A 16,574-nucleotide genomic window follows, 5' to 3' on the forward strand; every position below is an offset into this window, starting at 1 on the left:
AGGAAGTGAAATTTTGGGTTATATATAAGTTACATATTCACAAACCCAAACATCTGAACCCTAATATAAGCAGTCGCTAAAGTTAATAGTATAACACAGGTTCACAGAAATACAAAATGATAATAACAGGGAAAACTGTGTGAGAGAGGAGCATATTAGAATCCTGCACTTTCTGCATGATATTTCTGTAAAACTGCACCTGCTCTAATAAAAAAAGAAAAAAGAAAACTATGGAGAATAGAATGAAGAAAATCTAATACAGAAAGAGAAGGTATAGCATATGTCTACTCAGAACCCTACAACGAAAAAAGAGAAAACAAAGGAGGCAGACTATGTAAAGAGCTAATTTTCCAGAACTGATGTAAAACACAAATCCATATAAAATACCAGGTAGGATAAATAAATATATCCATACCCAGACACAATATAGTCAAACTACAACACAGCAAAGACAAAGAAGACATTTCAAAAGCAACTTTAGAAAGATCACTTACAAAAAAATAAGTGATTAGATTGACAGTAAGAAAAACAACCAAACAGAGCTTGATCATATACCACTCCCTTATTCAAAAAATTTCTTCAATGGCTTAATTTGAAAATAGTTCAAATTCTTCAGATGTTGGCATTTAGGACCCTATAAAACTATTCTATTACTAATATAATTCTTCCAACCATGACTTCTGATACCGCTTTAAGATCCTATTATTGGCATAAAACTACTTCCTGTTACCCTAATATATTTTGCTGCTTCTGTAACCTTCTGAACCTTTGATCATGCCTTAACCAGCTGGACTAGCTTCCAGTTATCTCTCTCATTCCTTTTCTTCAAAGCTCTGAGCCTTTCCCAATCATTCCAGGATGATTTCCTGAAACATGGTTTATTTCTCCTACGTCATTTATACTACATATTATCTCCAATGACAAAGTTATCAATGTACATATTTTATTTTACAATTCAATTCAACTTCTTTAAAGTTAGGAGCTAGGCCTTACTGTTGTTTAACTTTCCCCTCTTTTACTTTACTCCTTTACTCCCTGCCTGATAGACTGGATAATACATACTGAATAAATGAAAACCGGTCAGGTGTCAACTACTCAAAAGAAAAAGATGAACCTTTAACCTTTAGCACAGGTCTAAAGTAACTTACAGGATTCATGATCCACTGTACTCTTGGATCTCCTGGATATTCAGGACTTACCTGTTTTGGCTGGAGAAAGATGACTGGTCTATAGGAAGGATGCTCTCTGGCCATGGGGCAGTCTGATTTGGAGGAGCTTGTTGGCTATACTGAGGTCCCCCCATATTCATCTCTAATTCAGATGGTCCTAAAATAGAAAGGGGAAAAAAACCCAACCCTTATAATTTGTAATCAAAGAAGTATCTATTCTGCCATGTAACATAAAGTGAAATGTCTGGTTTACAGACAATGGAAAAGACAGAAACAATAAGTATCTGAGTGGAAATAACAAAATTATTTTTTTTTTGGTTTAGAAACAGAAATGAGGGCAATAAATATCAAGTCTAATCACCCACTTGAGGAATGATCTAGACCAGCAGTTCTAAACTTTTTCTTTTTTTATTTTATTTTATTCATTTTTTTTTTTACATGGGCAGGCACCGGGAAACGAACCCGGGTCCTCTGTCATGGCAGGCAAGCGTTCTTGCTGCTGAGCCATCGTGGCCCGCCCAGTTCTAAACTTTTTACTCACAGACCCTTTAAACATTTGTCTCATAAAAACTTTTGTTTATGTGGGTTATTTCTTATCAGTATTTACTATATTTGAAACACAAACTGAGAAATTTTTAAATCATCATAATAAATCTATTATGTTAATATAAACAAGTTTTAAAAATGAAAAATGGAAAACTCTTAATGAGAAGAGTGGCACTGTTTTACATTTCTGCACATCGCTTTAACATCCGATTAATAGATGAGGGCCAGAAGCTCATATCTATTTCTGCATTCCACCTGTTGTGGTATCACAGAGCTTATACTTCTGGAAAACAATACTGTCCACTTTTGTGGGAGAACGAGAATGAAGACAAGGCAAATAATGTCTTAGAATTATTTTGAAAATAGTTTGGCCTAGTTGATGGTTTGAAAAGGTCTCAGGGTTCCAGAGTACACTTTTGAGAAGTGCCATCTTGCTCCTAAACTTTTATTAACTGCACTTTAGATTAGTTCTTCCAGAAGCATTAAGGGAGAGCAGAGAGGAGGCTCAGAAGACTTAGACATGTTCTTTATTTGAAGTTCTTTTTAGATGTTTAAAGCTAATGAATAATGTGAGCTTTTAAATTATTATTATTTTCTGTAGGTCTCATTTATTCCAATCTTTAGTTACAAGAGATGTTCCTGAGTTATTGCCTCTTTAAAAAAATTTTTAAAAACCAGAGAAATTTACCTAAAATAAAGCTATAGACTAAAAGGCATCTGAGGGTAACTTAAATTTATGACTGATTTTGTATAGAAATCTGGTCATTTTTAGTATTTTTCATGTAACACCCAACATGAATTTATATTTGGGAATTCTTGTTAATTAAAAATACATTGAATGTATAAGGCAACATGAATGTCATCTCTCAGAAAACCAAATGGGCTGAGCAATTACGTATCTGAATTAGGAAAAGCATTTTGGATTATCTTGTCAAAACAACGTTGGCATCTTTCTGTTAATCACTTAGCTCTTACTCATTCTGCAGTATCTAACTATATGAAAGTAAGTACATAAACATTAACTTCTCTGAATTACGTTCAATGTACAAGACAAGAGAAAGGTCAATATGTCAATTATTAAGAAAACAGTCTGAAGTATGAATTGTAAATACCATTACTTTTTTAATATCACAGTTTTATTTTGATGTAATTTACGTACCATTTAATTCATCCACCTAAAGTGTATGATTCCAAAGCTTTCAGTACATTTACAGAGTTTTACAACCATTAGCACGATCAATATTAGAACTTTTTCATTAATCCAAAAAACGCCCCCAAATCCATTAGCAGTCACACCCCATTTTCTCCCAATCCCTCATCCTAGGCAACCACAGATTTGCCTATTATGGACATCCTATATAAATGGAATCATATACTATGTCAGATCACTAATTTTAATAACACATGGAACTATACCCAAATAGAATTCTAGTGAGCCTCATGTTTTGTGAGATATCCTTGAAGACTTTATATCATCAGTGAGAGACCTTGGGGACAGTCTGATTTAATATTGTAGGGGGTGGTAGCAGAGGATTCTGCATTTTAAAGTGCCAGATTAAGGAACACCTGCTATTCAGGCAACTATTTCTTTATTTTTAAAATATTATGTAACATTTATGTATGACACTCGAATTCACTACCCCCAAAATGTTATACCGAGTTCCAGCAAAATCTCACCTGTGATAGCTAAATGGGGGGTGGGGTAGGGAGGGGATGATTACTTAAACTGCAAAAAAAAGTCTTGGAAGAATTTACGGACTTGCTACGTTCTTTTAAGAAATGATAAAAATTAAAAGCACAAAGAGCACTGGAACTAACTTACCTATATTCATGACCTGAGACTGAAGCATCTGTCTTTGGCCAGGCTGGCTGCTGGGTCTCATGGGGATGCTGGCTGTTGGGTTCCGAATCATACCTCCTTGGAGTGGCCGATTCATGGGACTGGTGGTAGCAGCACAGGTGACCCTCACAGACGAGCTCTGAGGGGCCCATTCTCCGGATGGCAAAGTGGGCCGAGAAGGATTACTCCCAATCATTCCTGCATGAAAGCCACAGAAAATTGAGAAATGCAGCAAATGAGAACATATTAAACACGTATGAACACCAAATGATCTCACTCTTCACAAGGCAATCACTCTATAATACAGTTAGCCCAATAACTAACTCCCTCATTTAGGCAGATGGGGGGGGGGGCTTAGCTAAGAAATAACAAATGGCATAGTTTTTCACTACACGAACTTGCTACTCTTTGTAGTTCGGAAACGTTGTTAAAATTGTTCCCATATGTACTTAGAAACAGGTGCTGTGGCGTATGGATAACCCCAGCTTCCTTCCTCAGGAAGTGAATCACATTAACTGATGTACACGTCAATGCTTTACTTTCCAAAAGGGAGGTATGGCTAAGATGAACAAGGTAAAAACTGATAATTACAAACCAAAACCACAGAGAACATACTGTAAAGTTTATGCTAGACTTTTAAATCCTAGAATCTCTTTCAGAGTATTGGAATTTGTTGAGCCTTAGAATTGATCTCCAAGGCATGATGAAATTACATGATCTTTGATACTTACTATGGTTCTTTATAGCTAAGGCAAGGGAAGTTATAACCACATTCCTGATTATACAGATTTAGATTGGGTTAGGACAGATTTGTAAAAATTCTTTTATAACTGAGATATTATTAAAATTATTTGATTGCACATAACAATAAGATCACAACATAGGTTAAACAGAATCAAGGATTTACTTTATCCAGCCTAGCCTCTGTGAGGCTGGCAATGGCCAAACATATGCTAAAACTTGATATTCTAAAGGAGGAAACCTCCAAATGAGGTCACTTAATTTTGAAGTTTTTAAATGATGGATGTATAAAGCGTCTGCCTTTGAGTACATGGCTTGATTTCATTTATTTAATTATGATTTCATTTATTTTAATTAAAAGTAAGGTAAACTTAAAAAAAAACGGAAAGAACATGTATTGGAGGTGTTTCATGTGAAATAAGAATGTGCTACATTAGAATAATTAAGGGTAGAGGCAGGATAATTAAAAATGAAAAAGCCTCAACATTGTGTAAATAAGTATTCTAAAAAACACTTTAAGATTAAATTTGAACTATACAAAGATAAATTTATGGGAAAATAGGCTTTTTATTTTTTCAAAAATCTATTATTTAAGTAATATAACAAGATCTTAGAAAATCTAGAAAGCAGAAGGGAAAAGCATCCATAATTTTTAAGGCAACTAGAATTGGGATATCTCCACCACCCCACCCCCCAAGGCACTTTTTTTAAACAGAGCATGGGCATTGTATGATTTTTATAGCCTAAACGGTTTCTAGGCTGCCCAGATTTTAATAAAGGGGTTGTCAAATTCCTATTTAAGAATCTTAGAAGAACTAAGATCTCTTTGAATTCTGCCAATAAGTAGCAACTCTCTGTAAATCATTGGCCCCTTTTCTTATAGATTTTTACATAAATCAATTTATTTATCTTGGAAATAATGAAATTAATATGGCACTGCTTCTGTGAATATATAAAGTAGTGGTCAGTCCCTAGTACACATGGTAGGCACTTAACACATACTTGATGAATAAATAAACTATTTTAATACAACCTAGTTCACTTTTACTATAAATTCTTTATCTACAATAAAAAAATTAAAAATCCACTACTTCTCCTTAAATTGAACTCTTACTTTCAGTTAACCATCCAAATGGCTACGTGTTTATAGGGATTAGAGATTAAGCTAAAAAAAAAAAATAGGAAGAATTAAAATTTCCACAAATATATATTCTTTTTATAATATCTATTTCTTTCTATGCCTTTGTCTCTGATATCTCATTTAGACAAATGAAGAAAGCTATAAACTGCAAACAGCTATACATTGGAAACCACAGCATAGCAGTAATAGAGATGTTAGAGGATTCAGTATGTGGTGCAATACTGGCTTGGATGGAAGTTTGGGAATAGGTAGCTGCTATGATAGTGATTGCTATTTAGGAAATGTGCCTGGGAAATTTGGCAGACACCTTAAATTATAGCAGGTCAAGATCCAAATCAGATTATAGGCAAATTAATAAATCTTAAAAAATGGAGCCTTGGATCGGATCTAAAAGTTATTATTAGGCCAGGCACATTACAGTTTAAAGTTCTTTATTTTTACTTAATATTTTTAGAAATAAGAACTTTAAAAGTATGAAAGTTCGGTTGAACTTCAAATTTTCACTCTGAAAATCTCTGTGCATTAATCAATTAATAGCTGTTAGCTTTGGAGATACCAGTAGATTATCACTGGAAACTAGCAATCACCAATTTATTTTAAATACATCACCAAAATTTCTAGACCAGTAACTGGAATGGAAGTGAAAAAGCCTAGGTTCTATGAGCAATGATTAGAAATCTTGTAAAAGTAATGATCTCAAATAAAATGTTCGGTGTACTTTAATGTTTTCCAATGCTTCAAAATAACACTCTAACAGTGAAAATCTGTAGAATTCTCTTATTTTCAAATGTTAGGTTCTAATATAAAAATTCATTTGAAAAATTCGACTAGTTTGATGTGTATGAATACATCATCATTAAGTTAAATAACCCACCAATAAAGTAATAGTGCATTTGAACCCTTACCTGTGCTACTGTTCCCTAAATTTCCTTGGTTTCCTACCATCCCTTGATTACCCATCATTCCTGGCTGGGGTATCACTGAGTATGGACTACTGGTTCTTATTGGTGGGAAAGGTCCAGCACCAGTCGGGCTTTGCAAAGTGATGTCAAGTGGTAAATTCTGGTTTGGCAATAACCTGCCCAGTTGCCCTGGTCGTGGGTTATTAAAAGCTAAGGAGAAAACAAATGAAAATTGAAGGTTAATATAGGATAATGGAAAAAGAATAGTAACAGTAGTAGTGTTTAGGGAAAATGTCTTCTGTAAAATAACAAAGATATGCTTATCAGGGACCAAGTGCTTACATAAAAGTCAAATTCACAGATAGAACACATTTTCAGCTCCACAATGCAGACTCATTATCTCACCAAGTCTCTTAATTTAATTCATGACAGTCTTAAAAAAATTAAAGAGTTCCGCTTCCGGCGACTGGGGCACGAGGATCTGTGTTTCGGCCGAGCGAAAAAATGCGGCCTCTGACTGAAGAGGAGACCCGTGTAATGTTCGAGAAGATCGCGAAATACATCGGCGAGAACCTTCAGCTGCTCGTGGATAGGCCCGACGGCACGTACTGTTTCAGGCTGCCCAATGACCGGGTCTACTACGTGAGTGAGAAGATCCTGAAGTTGGCCGCCAACATCTCCGGTGACAAGCTGGTATCCCTGGGAACCTGCTTCGGGAAATTCACTAAGACCCACAAGTTCCGGTTGCACATCACAGCTCTGGATTATCTTGCACCCTATGCCAAGTATAAAGTGTGCGTAAAGCCTGGAGCAGAACAGTCTTTCCTGTATGGGAACCATGTGTTGAAATCTGGTCTGGGTCGAATTACTGAAAATACTTCTCAGTACCAGGGAGTGGTGATATACTCCATGACAGACATCCCTTTGGGTTTTGGGGTGGCAGCAAAGTCTACACAAGACTGCAGGAAAGTAGATCCCATGGCGATTGTGGTATTTCATCAAGCAGACATTGGGGAATATGTGCGGCATGAAGAAACACTGACTTAAAATGGAGTCATCGCAAGGACTTACAGCTGTGTGGAGGCCTAAATTTGTTTACTGTGTCTCTGTAGGTTCAACTGTTGAACTGTAAACTCTTCAGGGACTTCTTACTTTAATATTCTCTCTGTTACTGGTGAATGCAGGCTGAATTCTTACTATACAGAAATGGCTCAAAAATGGAGTTTGGTTTGTGTTAAGTAGAATGCCGTGTTTTGTATCTGAATCAGAGAGCTTCTTGTTCTGAGTTAACAGGTTCTAAATATTTGGAACTTAGGATCAGAATAGCTTATTGTTATCTGTGATAACATCTTGCTTTCCCAACTCATGATAACACAGTAGATTTTCTACCTTATTTATTAATATTGTGAAAGAAAGATATTGCTGTAGCAGAACACTAGGCCATATCTGGGGTTTTACATATGAGATTTAGCTAAATTTCAAGAGAAATTTATTCTGCTCTTTTACAAAACGGTAAGTGCTATGTAGTGTGGGAAAAAGAACCCTGGATTCAAGCCTCCGTTCTACCATTTATCAGTTTTATGCCCTGGAATGAATGAGTTAACTTTTCTAAGCTTCATTTTCTTCTTCTGTGAAAAAATCAGCCTTGACTGTCTACCTAAGAATGGTTTTTAGAATTAGACATCCGTGATTGTAAAGCCTCTAACGCAGTACCCCAATGAATGATGGGTGTTCAATAAATGGTAAAAATTAAAAAAAAAAAAAAAAAAATTAAAGAACATATGCTTATTCACGATATATTTCTATTCTGACCTGAAGTATAAAATCAAAACATTGTTTTAATTTTGGGGCCCTGTTTACCTTTCTAAGTACAGCTTCTTTAAATTCTGGACACACAGATTTGAAATGCTTTTTATGGTTAGTTTACAAGAATTTCTGTACTACAAGTATGAGGCTAGTGTGCACTATATTACCACACAATCAGCGTTATTTGTTAAAAACATTATTAAATTTTAAAAATATAGAAAGATAAATTATGGAGCTAATATATTAGATAATATTAAGTTATTTTATTTTCTTTAAATTATATAAATGCAGTTTGAAATAGCACATTTAAAAGAAAAGTGTGAGTTCTTAACAATCACTAATAGAAAATAAAATATTTGGGAAAATCAGGGCTGGGAATAGAAATTTTGTACACACTTCATTACAACTTCCTCAAGTGATTTGTCACAGTGCTTTGGTTACCATTCACTGATCTGAATACCATCAGGAGCTACAAAAAGAAACCATAGATTCCCATGTACTACCTCCTTATTTCACATGGTTAAAATAACAAACTACCTAGTGTGTTTCCTACCCTCTTCTCAACCAGTCGACTTCGTGATCCCATGACCCATAATTAACCCTCCACTACCCCCAAAACAAGTAGATTTGAGAGATAACAGGCAAAAACTCAACTTTCGGGTGGGCCACGGTGGCTCAGCAGGCAAGAATGCTTGCCTGCCATGCCAGAGGACCCGGGTTCGTTTCCCGGTGTCTGCCCATGTAAAAAAACAAACAAACAAACAAAAAACTCAACTTTCTTTTGTTTTACCCTTTTCAGAATGGTCAGAAATCACTTGAGAAGAAATCTAATATTTAAAGCCATCATGTGATTTGGCTAATGGCTGTCATTTTTGGTTTGAGAACAAATGCTAGACAGTGGGTCAAACTTTTTGAAGAGGGAAAATCATTCTGTTCACCAATTTAACATAGAAGATATTATGTATCTTTCTATAAATTAAGACCCCATTACAGAAAATACATTTTCTTCCATTCAAAACTACTGGACAACTTTAGGTAACAATAAGGTTTATCAACTAAGTGTTCATAGTGAAAAAGACTCATCCTAAACTTACAAAAATCTAAAATGAAATAAAATAAAGGATTAAAACTTAATTGCTTATAAACAGACAGTGTAAGTAAGGTCTTTCAAGCTTTATGTCAAACTGATTAAACAGCGTAAACTGTACTTTAAAAACATTTACATGATGGGTGGGCCACGGTGGCTCAGCAGGCAGAGTTCTCACCTGCCGTGACAGAGACCTGGGTTCGATTCCCAGTGCCTGTCCATGTTAAAAAAAACAAAAACAAACAAACAAAAAACATTTACATGATGCTTACATGATAATTCCTAAGGATCAGAGCATGATATTTATAATGTGTATAGCCCTTTCAAGTATAATAATTACATATTTTGAGAAGAATCTTATTTTTAACGGTATTCTTAAAAGTCGGCAAAAACTCTCCAATTCTCTATTTTTAAAGTATTCAGTTATATATTAAAACACATATAATCTATGTTGAACTCCATTTCTGAAGGCAGTAACTGAAATGAAGAGAAATATGGCAATCATCTAAAGAACTTGACCACGTAGGTCGGTCTGACTCCATGTTGAGTACATTACCTGGAGGAGAAGGTTATTAAGCCACGTTAACCAGAACCCATTTTGAAATGCTGTTTCAAAGGATCAGGACAGTAGATGGTGCTATATGATTACAAGAACCTTGAAATGACTAAGCTGTTTGCTTAGTTAATAATCCCTGTTTGTGACAGTGATTACATGTGGATTTCTGGGCATAACCATCAACATTTCATACTCACTGCTCTGTGAAATTCGCAGTGCTGTTTTCTGGGTTCCAACAGGTGTCACAGGACTGCTCTCAGCTGTGAGTTGCATGAGGTCATTGATGATGGCTTGCTTGTCAACTGATCCGGCAGGGGCACCTGGCCTCGTGTCTGGGAAAAGCTGCGGTAATTGACTATTCTGCAAATCATCCAAAATCTCCTCCAAGTTGTCCAGCTCGCTGCCAGGCTGTATTAACAAACATAAGAATTTATCCAGTCCCACTTCAAGAGCACTACCTGGTACCAGAGGTACGTTTACAATTATATACCTAACTGCTATAAAGCACTACAGTCATACCAAAGATATATACATACCTCGGGCCTAACAGTTAATTGATCATCTTTTAAAAATTAAATTGATAAAGGACAAGTAATTTAATTCTTAGTCCTTAATTCTCTCATCTGTAAAAACAGATGGCCGAATTAAAAAGAAAGCTCTCTCCTAGCACTGTGATTTACTGGCAATTTACAAATTCCCCCTTTATTTTATGTTAATTATTCAATTAATCATGAATATGTATATTCACAATTGTCTATGAGCTGAATATGACTTACAGTTCAGGTCTAGGCTTTGTGGTTGTCTTCCTAAGAAATAATAACAAAAAAATTGGCATAAAACATGATCCAAATTTGCACTAATTCAGTATTTAGCAAAATGGTCATTTTCTTTTAGGAAATATTTTTTAAGAGTAGGGGGAAAGGGAAAATAACCTGGAAATAACCATGAACTAGCTTAGCAAGCTTTTTTTCTCTCCCAATTTGAGTGTTTTTTTTTTTTTTTCTGCTTGCACTTTCAGTTTCAAATGATGGTGGCTTTCTTGGTCACTCACCAGCTTAGGTACAAAATACAGGAGCAGAGAATAAAAACTGATTGCCCGTAAATAAAACGAATCTGATTTCAGAGAATCCATAAAAGTATATCTTTTGGCTTTTCACTTTTATTTAAAAAATAATTTCATCATTTAAAAAATTCATCTTGAATTACCAACATGAAAATAACAATCATCACCACTATTTCATACTTAGTATTTTTTTTCCAGGAAGCTAAACTGATTTTACAGATACTCTTCCAAGTAGAACCTACAGTATGCCAGGTCATTACAACGAGACAGTGCTAACCACACAAGAAAACAGCAAAGTTAAATGCTAGGATTATTTTCTAGTAAAGAAAGTAGTAAGAATGGTTTTCTTAATGTGTAGGTGGAAGAACGTAAGTGAGGCAATTCCCCAAAGTCGCTGGGATGAACTTGTTGAATCCTTGGCTCAGCTCCAATTCTAATTTAAAGAACAAAGCCTTTTCTTCTACAGTGACAATTCTGAACAAAATGGTTTACATTTGTAACATGCTTGGAAAATGTGAATGTGTGAATGAGGAGATATGAGGAAGTTACATTTAAGGAAGGGTGGAAAATTCAAGAAGAAAGTGTCTTTCAGCAGAACTTAGTTACATTCCAGCTTACATTTTTATCCTACACACAATTCCTATTTCCCGGGTAAGAATGGATTTCTGCAATTCACGGGAAACGTAATATCAATATGGGATGCCTTTTCATTGTATATATTTCACAAGTTAAGATGGATAGAATGAAGGAACAATTTATTTGATTCTTTTCAGAAACAACTAGTTTAGCAATAATTTGGAGATCAATTTTCCAGAGAATCCCTAATGAAATGTTAGGGCAATTACAAGACCATTGTCTAGTTAGTTTAGTCACTGTTTCTCACAAAAGAGGGAGGGCATCAAACCTGAGAGTTACGTCTTAGTTGAATTCCAGAGTTAGCATCATAAGGTATAGACAGAGACATACAAAAGGATCCTTAAAATTCCTTTGGAAAGGCACATCACTGTATAATCTTTCTAAAGGCAACATGACCTCCAGAGCAGAAGCACATCACCATTTCTCTGGGTAAGCCCTAAATGAAGTGATTTGCATTAGGGGTCATGATGCACAGAAAAAGCTTGTTGCTACCTGTTTCTGCCATTAGAGCATGAGGGAAGCAAAATGCAGCAAATTCATGTCACTCAGCTCATGAACACTCAGAGCAGATACTCATGAGATGACTTGTGGGCAAAACTATTTCCACTACTTCAATAACCAGTTAATAACCACCTCTTCTTTGATTTTTCCCTCCTGAAAGCATATAATTGATTTTGGGCAAGTTATATATACATGTAAAGTGACTCCATTGTAAATCTATCTTTCTTATGTTTTGCTGAACATATAAGGATAAATTGATTCTTTCGGTATAAACATTTATTATCCTTCAAGAACAGTACCTGAAACATAATGGGTAGCCAGTCTACACTAAATTCCTTCAGTGACACAAACAGGGAATTTAAAAGATTTTCCCATAATCAATTAAATTCCTCAGAGAAATTCCTACAATTCATATTAATTTCTTAGAAAATGATTCACAAAAATATGAAATAAATATCTGTATTTTTTGTCTTGAAAATAGTTCCAGAGATCAGAAAGAGGCACTAATAAATTGCTATGTTTATCTCTGTTCAATGAAACAGAAATTCTCTACTATAACACTGCCTTATATAGGGTATTTTTTTAAAATACCTTGAAGCTAGATATGTGTGTGGGAGTGAGGGAGGTGAGCTGTTAATAAGTAATGAGTGGCCTCTTGAGAAAGCTTCAAGATTGTCTGATGAGAAACATCCAAAAATAAGTAGGTTCATACAAATGATACTAAAAATTTAAAGTATACCATTTTCCTCAATGCATTGGGATTTCCCCCAATTCCAGATATGTGTGAAAGAAAGTGTTTACAATACAGATTAACAACAGTCTAGGGCTACACTCCCACCTTACCTCTTTACCTCCATTCTTTTTGTACAAAGATTACATCTTCAATCATCCCAAACAGATAATTATTATAGTTTCAAAGAGTTCTAATGACAGGATTCATGATCCTTCCTTTATAATCCTATATTTAACAAGTCCATAATAAGTCTAATATTAAATATATAATGTTAAAAATTTTTTAGATGGTTTAAATAAATATTTTTTTCTAATTATTCTAAATAACTAAAAAAGTTAAATTCATTCTTTTTCTTGGTCGGTTTTTACTTTCAAAAAACATGTATTAAAGGTAAAGTAATTTTCAAATTTTGATCACTTGCTATTTTCAGAGTAGACTTAATTCAACAGTGGCTCAGCCTGCCTGAGAGAAGTAACTAATACCTGCTTGTTTAAGGCCATGCAGAAAATCTTGGTGTTATAAATACAAAAGAATTCTTTTTATGGGAGTTTTAGTTATGGACACTATTAAGCTTACTGTCTGCAGTAATGTGAAGTTTTTCCTACTACAAATAATACTGCTTTGTTTCTATCATTCCTTGTCAATTTTTGGAGCACACATTTAATGTTAACTAATCTTTGTAAGTTTACTTTAAATGTCCTTCTTCAAGTTCAGAATGTCTATAGTCCTCAGGTTGTTTCACAATAAAAGTTGGCATTTTCTTCTCATTTAAGTTCTGGAAGGGATGAATTTGATTACATTATTTCAGATGGCCAAACGTTTCCGCTCCTAAAATTTTTCAGCTTAAATTCTCATCAAAAGTTCTGATCCTATCCATTTTGTTAGGCACTCATTTTTTTTCTTTTTTGAGAAAAAGATTAATGTCTTCCTTTAAAACGCTTTGCCAAGATATCTCAAAATTTTGCTTAGGCATCTATTTGAGTGCTCAAATTAGCCACCTCATTTAAATGGTTAGCTTAAGACTATTTCAGGCAGAAAATGAGTCAGAAAGGTTATTTATAAAAGTTCTACAAAATGAAAATTGGACTTGATTCCTCGAGTATTTTTGGTTTTATGAATTTTTCATGTGTCATATCAACTTGTTCTCTGAAGGAAATATAAAGACCACATGCATTTTAAGAACATAAGTGTTCTGATCAGTTACAAAATAGCTTTTTAAAATACTTTAAATAAAATGTAATTTTACCACACTTTCTGGGAAATTTCCGACACTCCCTGTTTAAAATATGGTTTGCCTTTCTAATGGAGCCAAATAATGAGAAGAATTTCTCTTTAGATCATTTTCAAGTCCTTAACATGAGTGTCCCAGAAACAGAAGGAACATAAGAATATCATTTGGTAAGTTGTCAACCATGCTTCAATGTGTAAATAAGTATTCAACTTAAAAGTCTGCAAGCATATTGGAAATATTTTCTGTCACTGTTTCCTGTTGGTTACGAAATCTTGTAGAAACAAATATTTAAGTACTCTACTCAGTAAAGAAGGCAATTTTAGGTGTAATAATAGCACCATCGAAGTACTTCCTGTCCTTATTAGTGATAGGTTAAACACACACTTGGTTAATCGCCCGTTTCTGAATCAAAATAACAAGATTGTTAACTGTGCAGTCCAGGTTCCCTAACAGTTTGTTTTATCTTACAAAATAAACAACCTTGAAATGAAAGAAAAGTCTTCAATAAATGTGTGTGGCAGATAATATGAGATGCTATTAACCTGTTATCTGAGAATAGTAAAGAAAGCAAGCAGAAGGTGAAAGAAGTACTGTTTTCTTCTTAAATCAAGTTATTCTAACTTTGATCTAAATTTAGGTAATGCATATTTCCTGTGGTAACTTTTCAAGTTGCAATGGTTTTGATGTTAAAATTGCTCTGAAGCAGTATTTCTGGTGAAGTTTTAAATGGGAGTGGAAGGAGAGTGAGACCAAGGACTGGGTTTCATTAAAAAAAAAAAAACAAAACAAAAAAAACATACCTACTGTTTATGTGTTGTGTGTGTGTATGCGTGTATGTGTGTGTGTGTGTTGTGTATGTACCTTACTTTTTGATCCACCCAAAATAACAGATTTGAGCTGATCATGTTCTGGGTTTCATGTTCTCTAGGCAAGATATTTTGATTAGAAAATTATCTCCTAAAAAACAATTAGAAACTGCAAGTGATTCAAGAACTTTTTTTTCTTTTTTTTTTTTTTTTTTTAACTTCTCTTTTCTTGTCAGTTTCTCATCTGAAGTTAGTGCAATCTAAATACAGACCTGCAAAACAGTGTCCCCCTATGCTCACCTTCTAAGTGACTAGGACCTCAAGCCTTGGATAGAACTAAATTTTTTTTTGTATGTCTGTTTGGTGGGGATCACATTTCATTTCTTTTTTCATGTGACTATCCTGTTATTGCAGCACATTTGTTGATTTTTTTGAAGTGTACAAGCTGGGTAGTGAACCCAGGGGTCTTCCACATGGCAGGCGAGAACTAAATTTTGCTTATGGAGGTAGAGGCCACTTGAGATGCTAAGCTAAGGTGTACTTGATGAGTCACCATCTCGCCCTTTAGCATGTGTCAAGAGACTTGAGTGACAAGATTTGTGCCTGCCACTCTGAACTGCCACTAGCTCTGCATATTCTAATTCTAGTAAACATCAAAAGATGAAAACTTTTACAGTTGTCAATAGGTTTTACACTTCATTTGAAACACTGCTATTAACTTTCTGCTGAGACCTTCATTCTTCCCATCTAATGATTTTATAGCATTCCAGAATAGCTGCTATATAGAGCCCTGCATTAACATCTGAGTTTAAGGATTAATCATCAAATATGTTCATATAATTTGGCTCTGTTTTCCTTGCAAAGGGCACAAAGGCTTGAAAAATTATAGCTGCCTTATAGGAATGGTAGTAGCTGCCAAGACATCAAAGTGAAAGAAATAAAGGAAGCTAAGTGCTTAGAACAATGGGATGGAACCCAACTATAGAAGAGCTTGTGTGGCCTCAGCTCTCCTGATTATTGCTTTCAATCCTAGACCTGCCTCAGCAGAGCTCAACGTTGCAGTAAGAAGGGGCTACATTCTCCTCTTCCCATCCATACACCTAGTCCCTGAAGACAGCAACCATGAAATACCCACTTGCAAAACAAATTCCAAGAACAAATAAGTGTAACAATTTAAGTAGGAAGGTGTACTCAACTTCGCAAATTCTCTTCTTAACTAATGACTTGAGAAAAGATGTGAAGTGCAGTGCCCAGGGGTAATGACCAAGAGGAAGAGTTGATGGCACACAGCAAAGTCTTGGGTCATTCAACCAGCCAGTCATTCATTTCCCAAAAAATGCCTTATGCCAAGCAATATAGCAGTAACAACTTATTTTTTTTTTGCAGGGTGGGGTGGGTAGTGGTGGTGCATGGTCCAGAAATTGAAACCCACCCCCCCCCCCCTTTTTTTGCATGGGCAGTCACTGGGAATCAAACAACCCATTTTTTTTAATAAAGAAAAAAATAGTAATTGGTATACTTTTTTCCTGTGCTATCACTATCTCCTTAGAGTATTCTAAAGAGTGATTTTGACATCACTTTTGCTGTATCAGATTTTTTTCAGGGAATTAATTTTTCAGAGAAGAATGACAGATATTATAGCCTATTATTTTAGTTTTGAATTGGTATGCAATGGCCCAAATTACTAACATTGATTCATACTTTTATCTCTCCTCTCCTACTAACCATTTTCCTTTAAATCTTTTAAATTTATTTTTCCCTTAAATATAACTACTGAGTTTATGAGAAGTTCTGGTTGAGACTAAGAGGCAAAATG

General features: G+C 34.9%; 1 protein-coding gene and 1 pseudogene across 6 annotated transcripts in view; one reads left to right on the forward strand and one right to left on the reverse strand.

Annotated features, from left to right (window-relative positions):
* The window catches only part of NCOA2 (nuclear receptor coactivator 2), a 331,589-nt gene that overhangs the window by 28,879 nt on the left and 286,136 nt on the right, over positions 1 to 16,574 (reverse strand). For all 6 annotated transcript variants that reach the window (XM_077166969.1, XM_077166970.1, XM_077166965.1 and 3 more), the window contains 4 exons: positions 9,986 to 10,196; positions 6,343 to 6,549; positions 3,538 to 3,753; positions 1,200 to 1,326 (listed from right to left, as the gene is read on the reverse strand). In XM_077166969.1, the coding sequence (XP_077023084.1) occupies positions 1,200 to 1,326; positions 3,538 to 3,753; positions 6,343 to 6,549; positions 9,986 to 10,196 (761 nt within the window). The remainder of the gene's footprint in view (positions 1 to 1,199; positions 1,327 to 3,537; positions 3,754 to 6,342; positions 6,550 to 9,985; positions 10,197 to 16,574) is intronic.
* LOC143688717 (60S ribosome subunit biogenesis protein NIP7 homolog pseudogene) lies at positions 6,806 to 8,076 on the forward strand (annotated as a pseudogene).

The sequence above is a fragment of the Tamandua tetradactyla genome, chromosome 6, assembly GCF_023851605.1.
Source record: "Tamandua tetradactyla isolate mTamTet1 chromosome 6, mTamTet1.pri, whole genome shotgun sequence".
NCBI classification, from domain to species: Eukaryota; Metazoa; Chordata; class Mammalia; order Pilosa; family Myrmecophagidae; genus Tamandua; species Tamandua tetradactyla.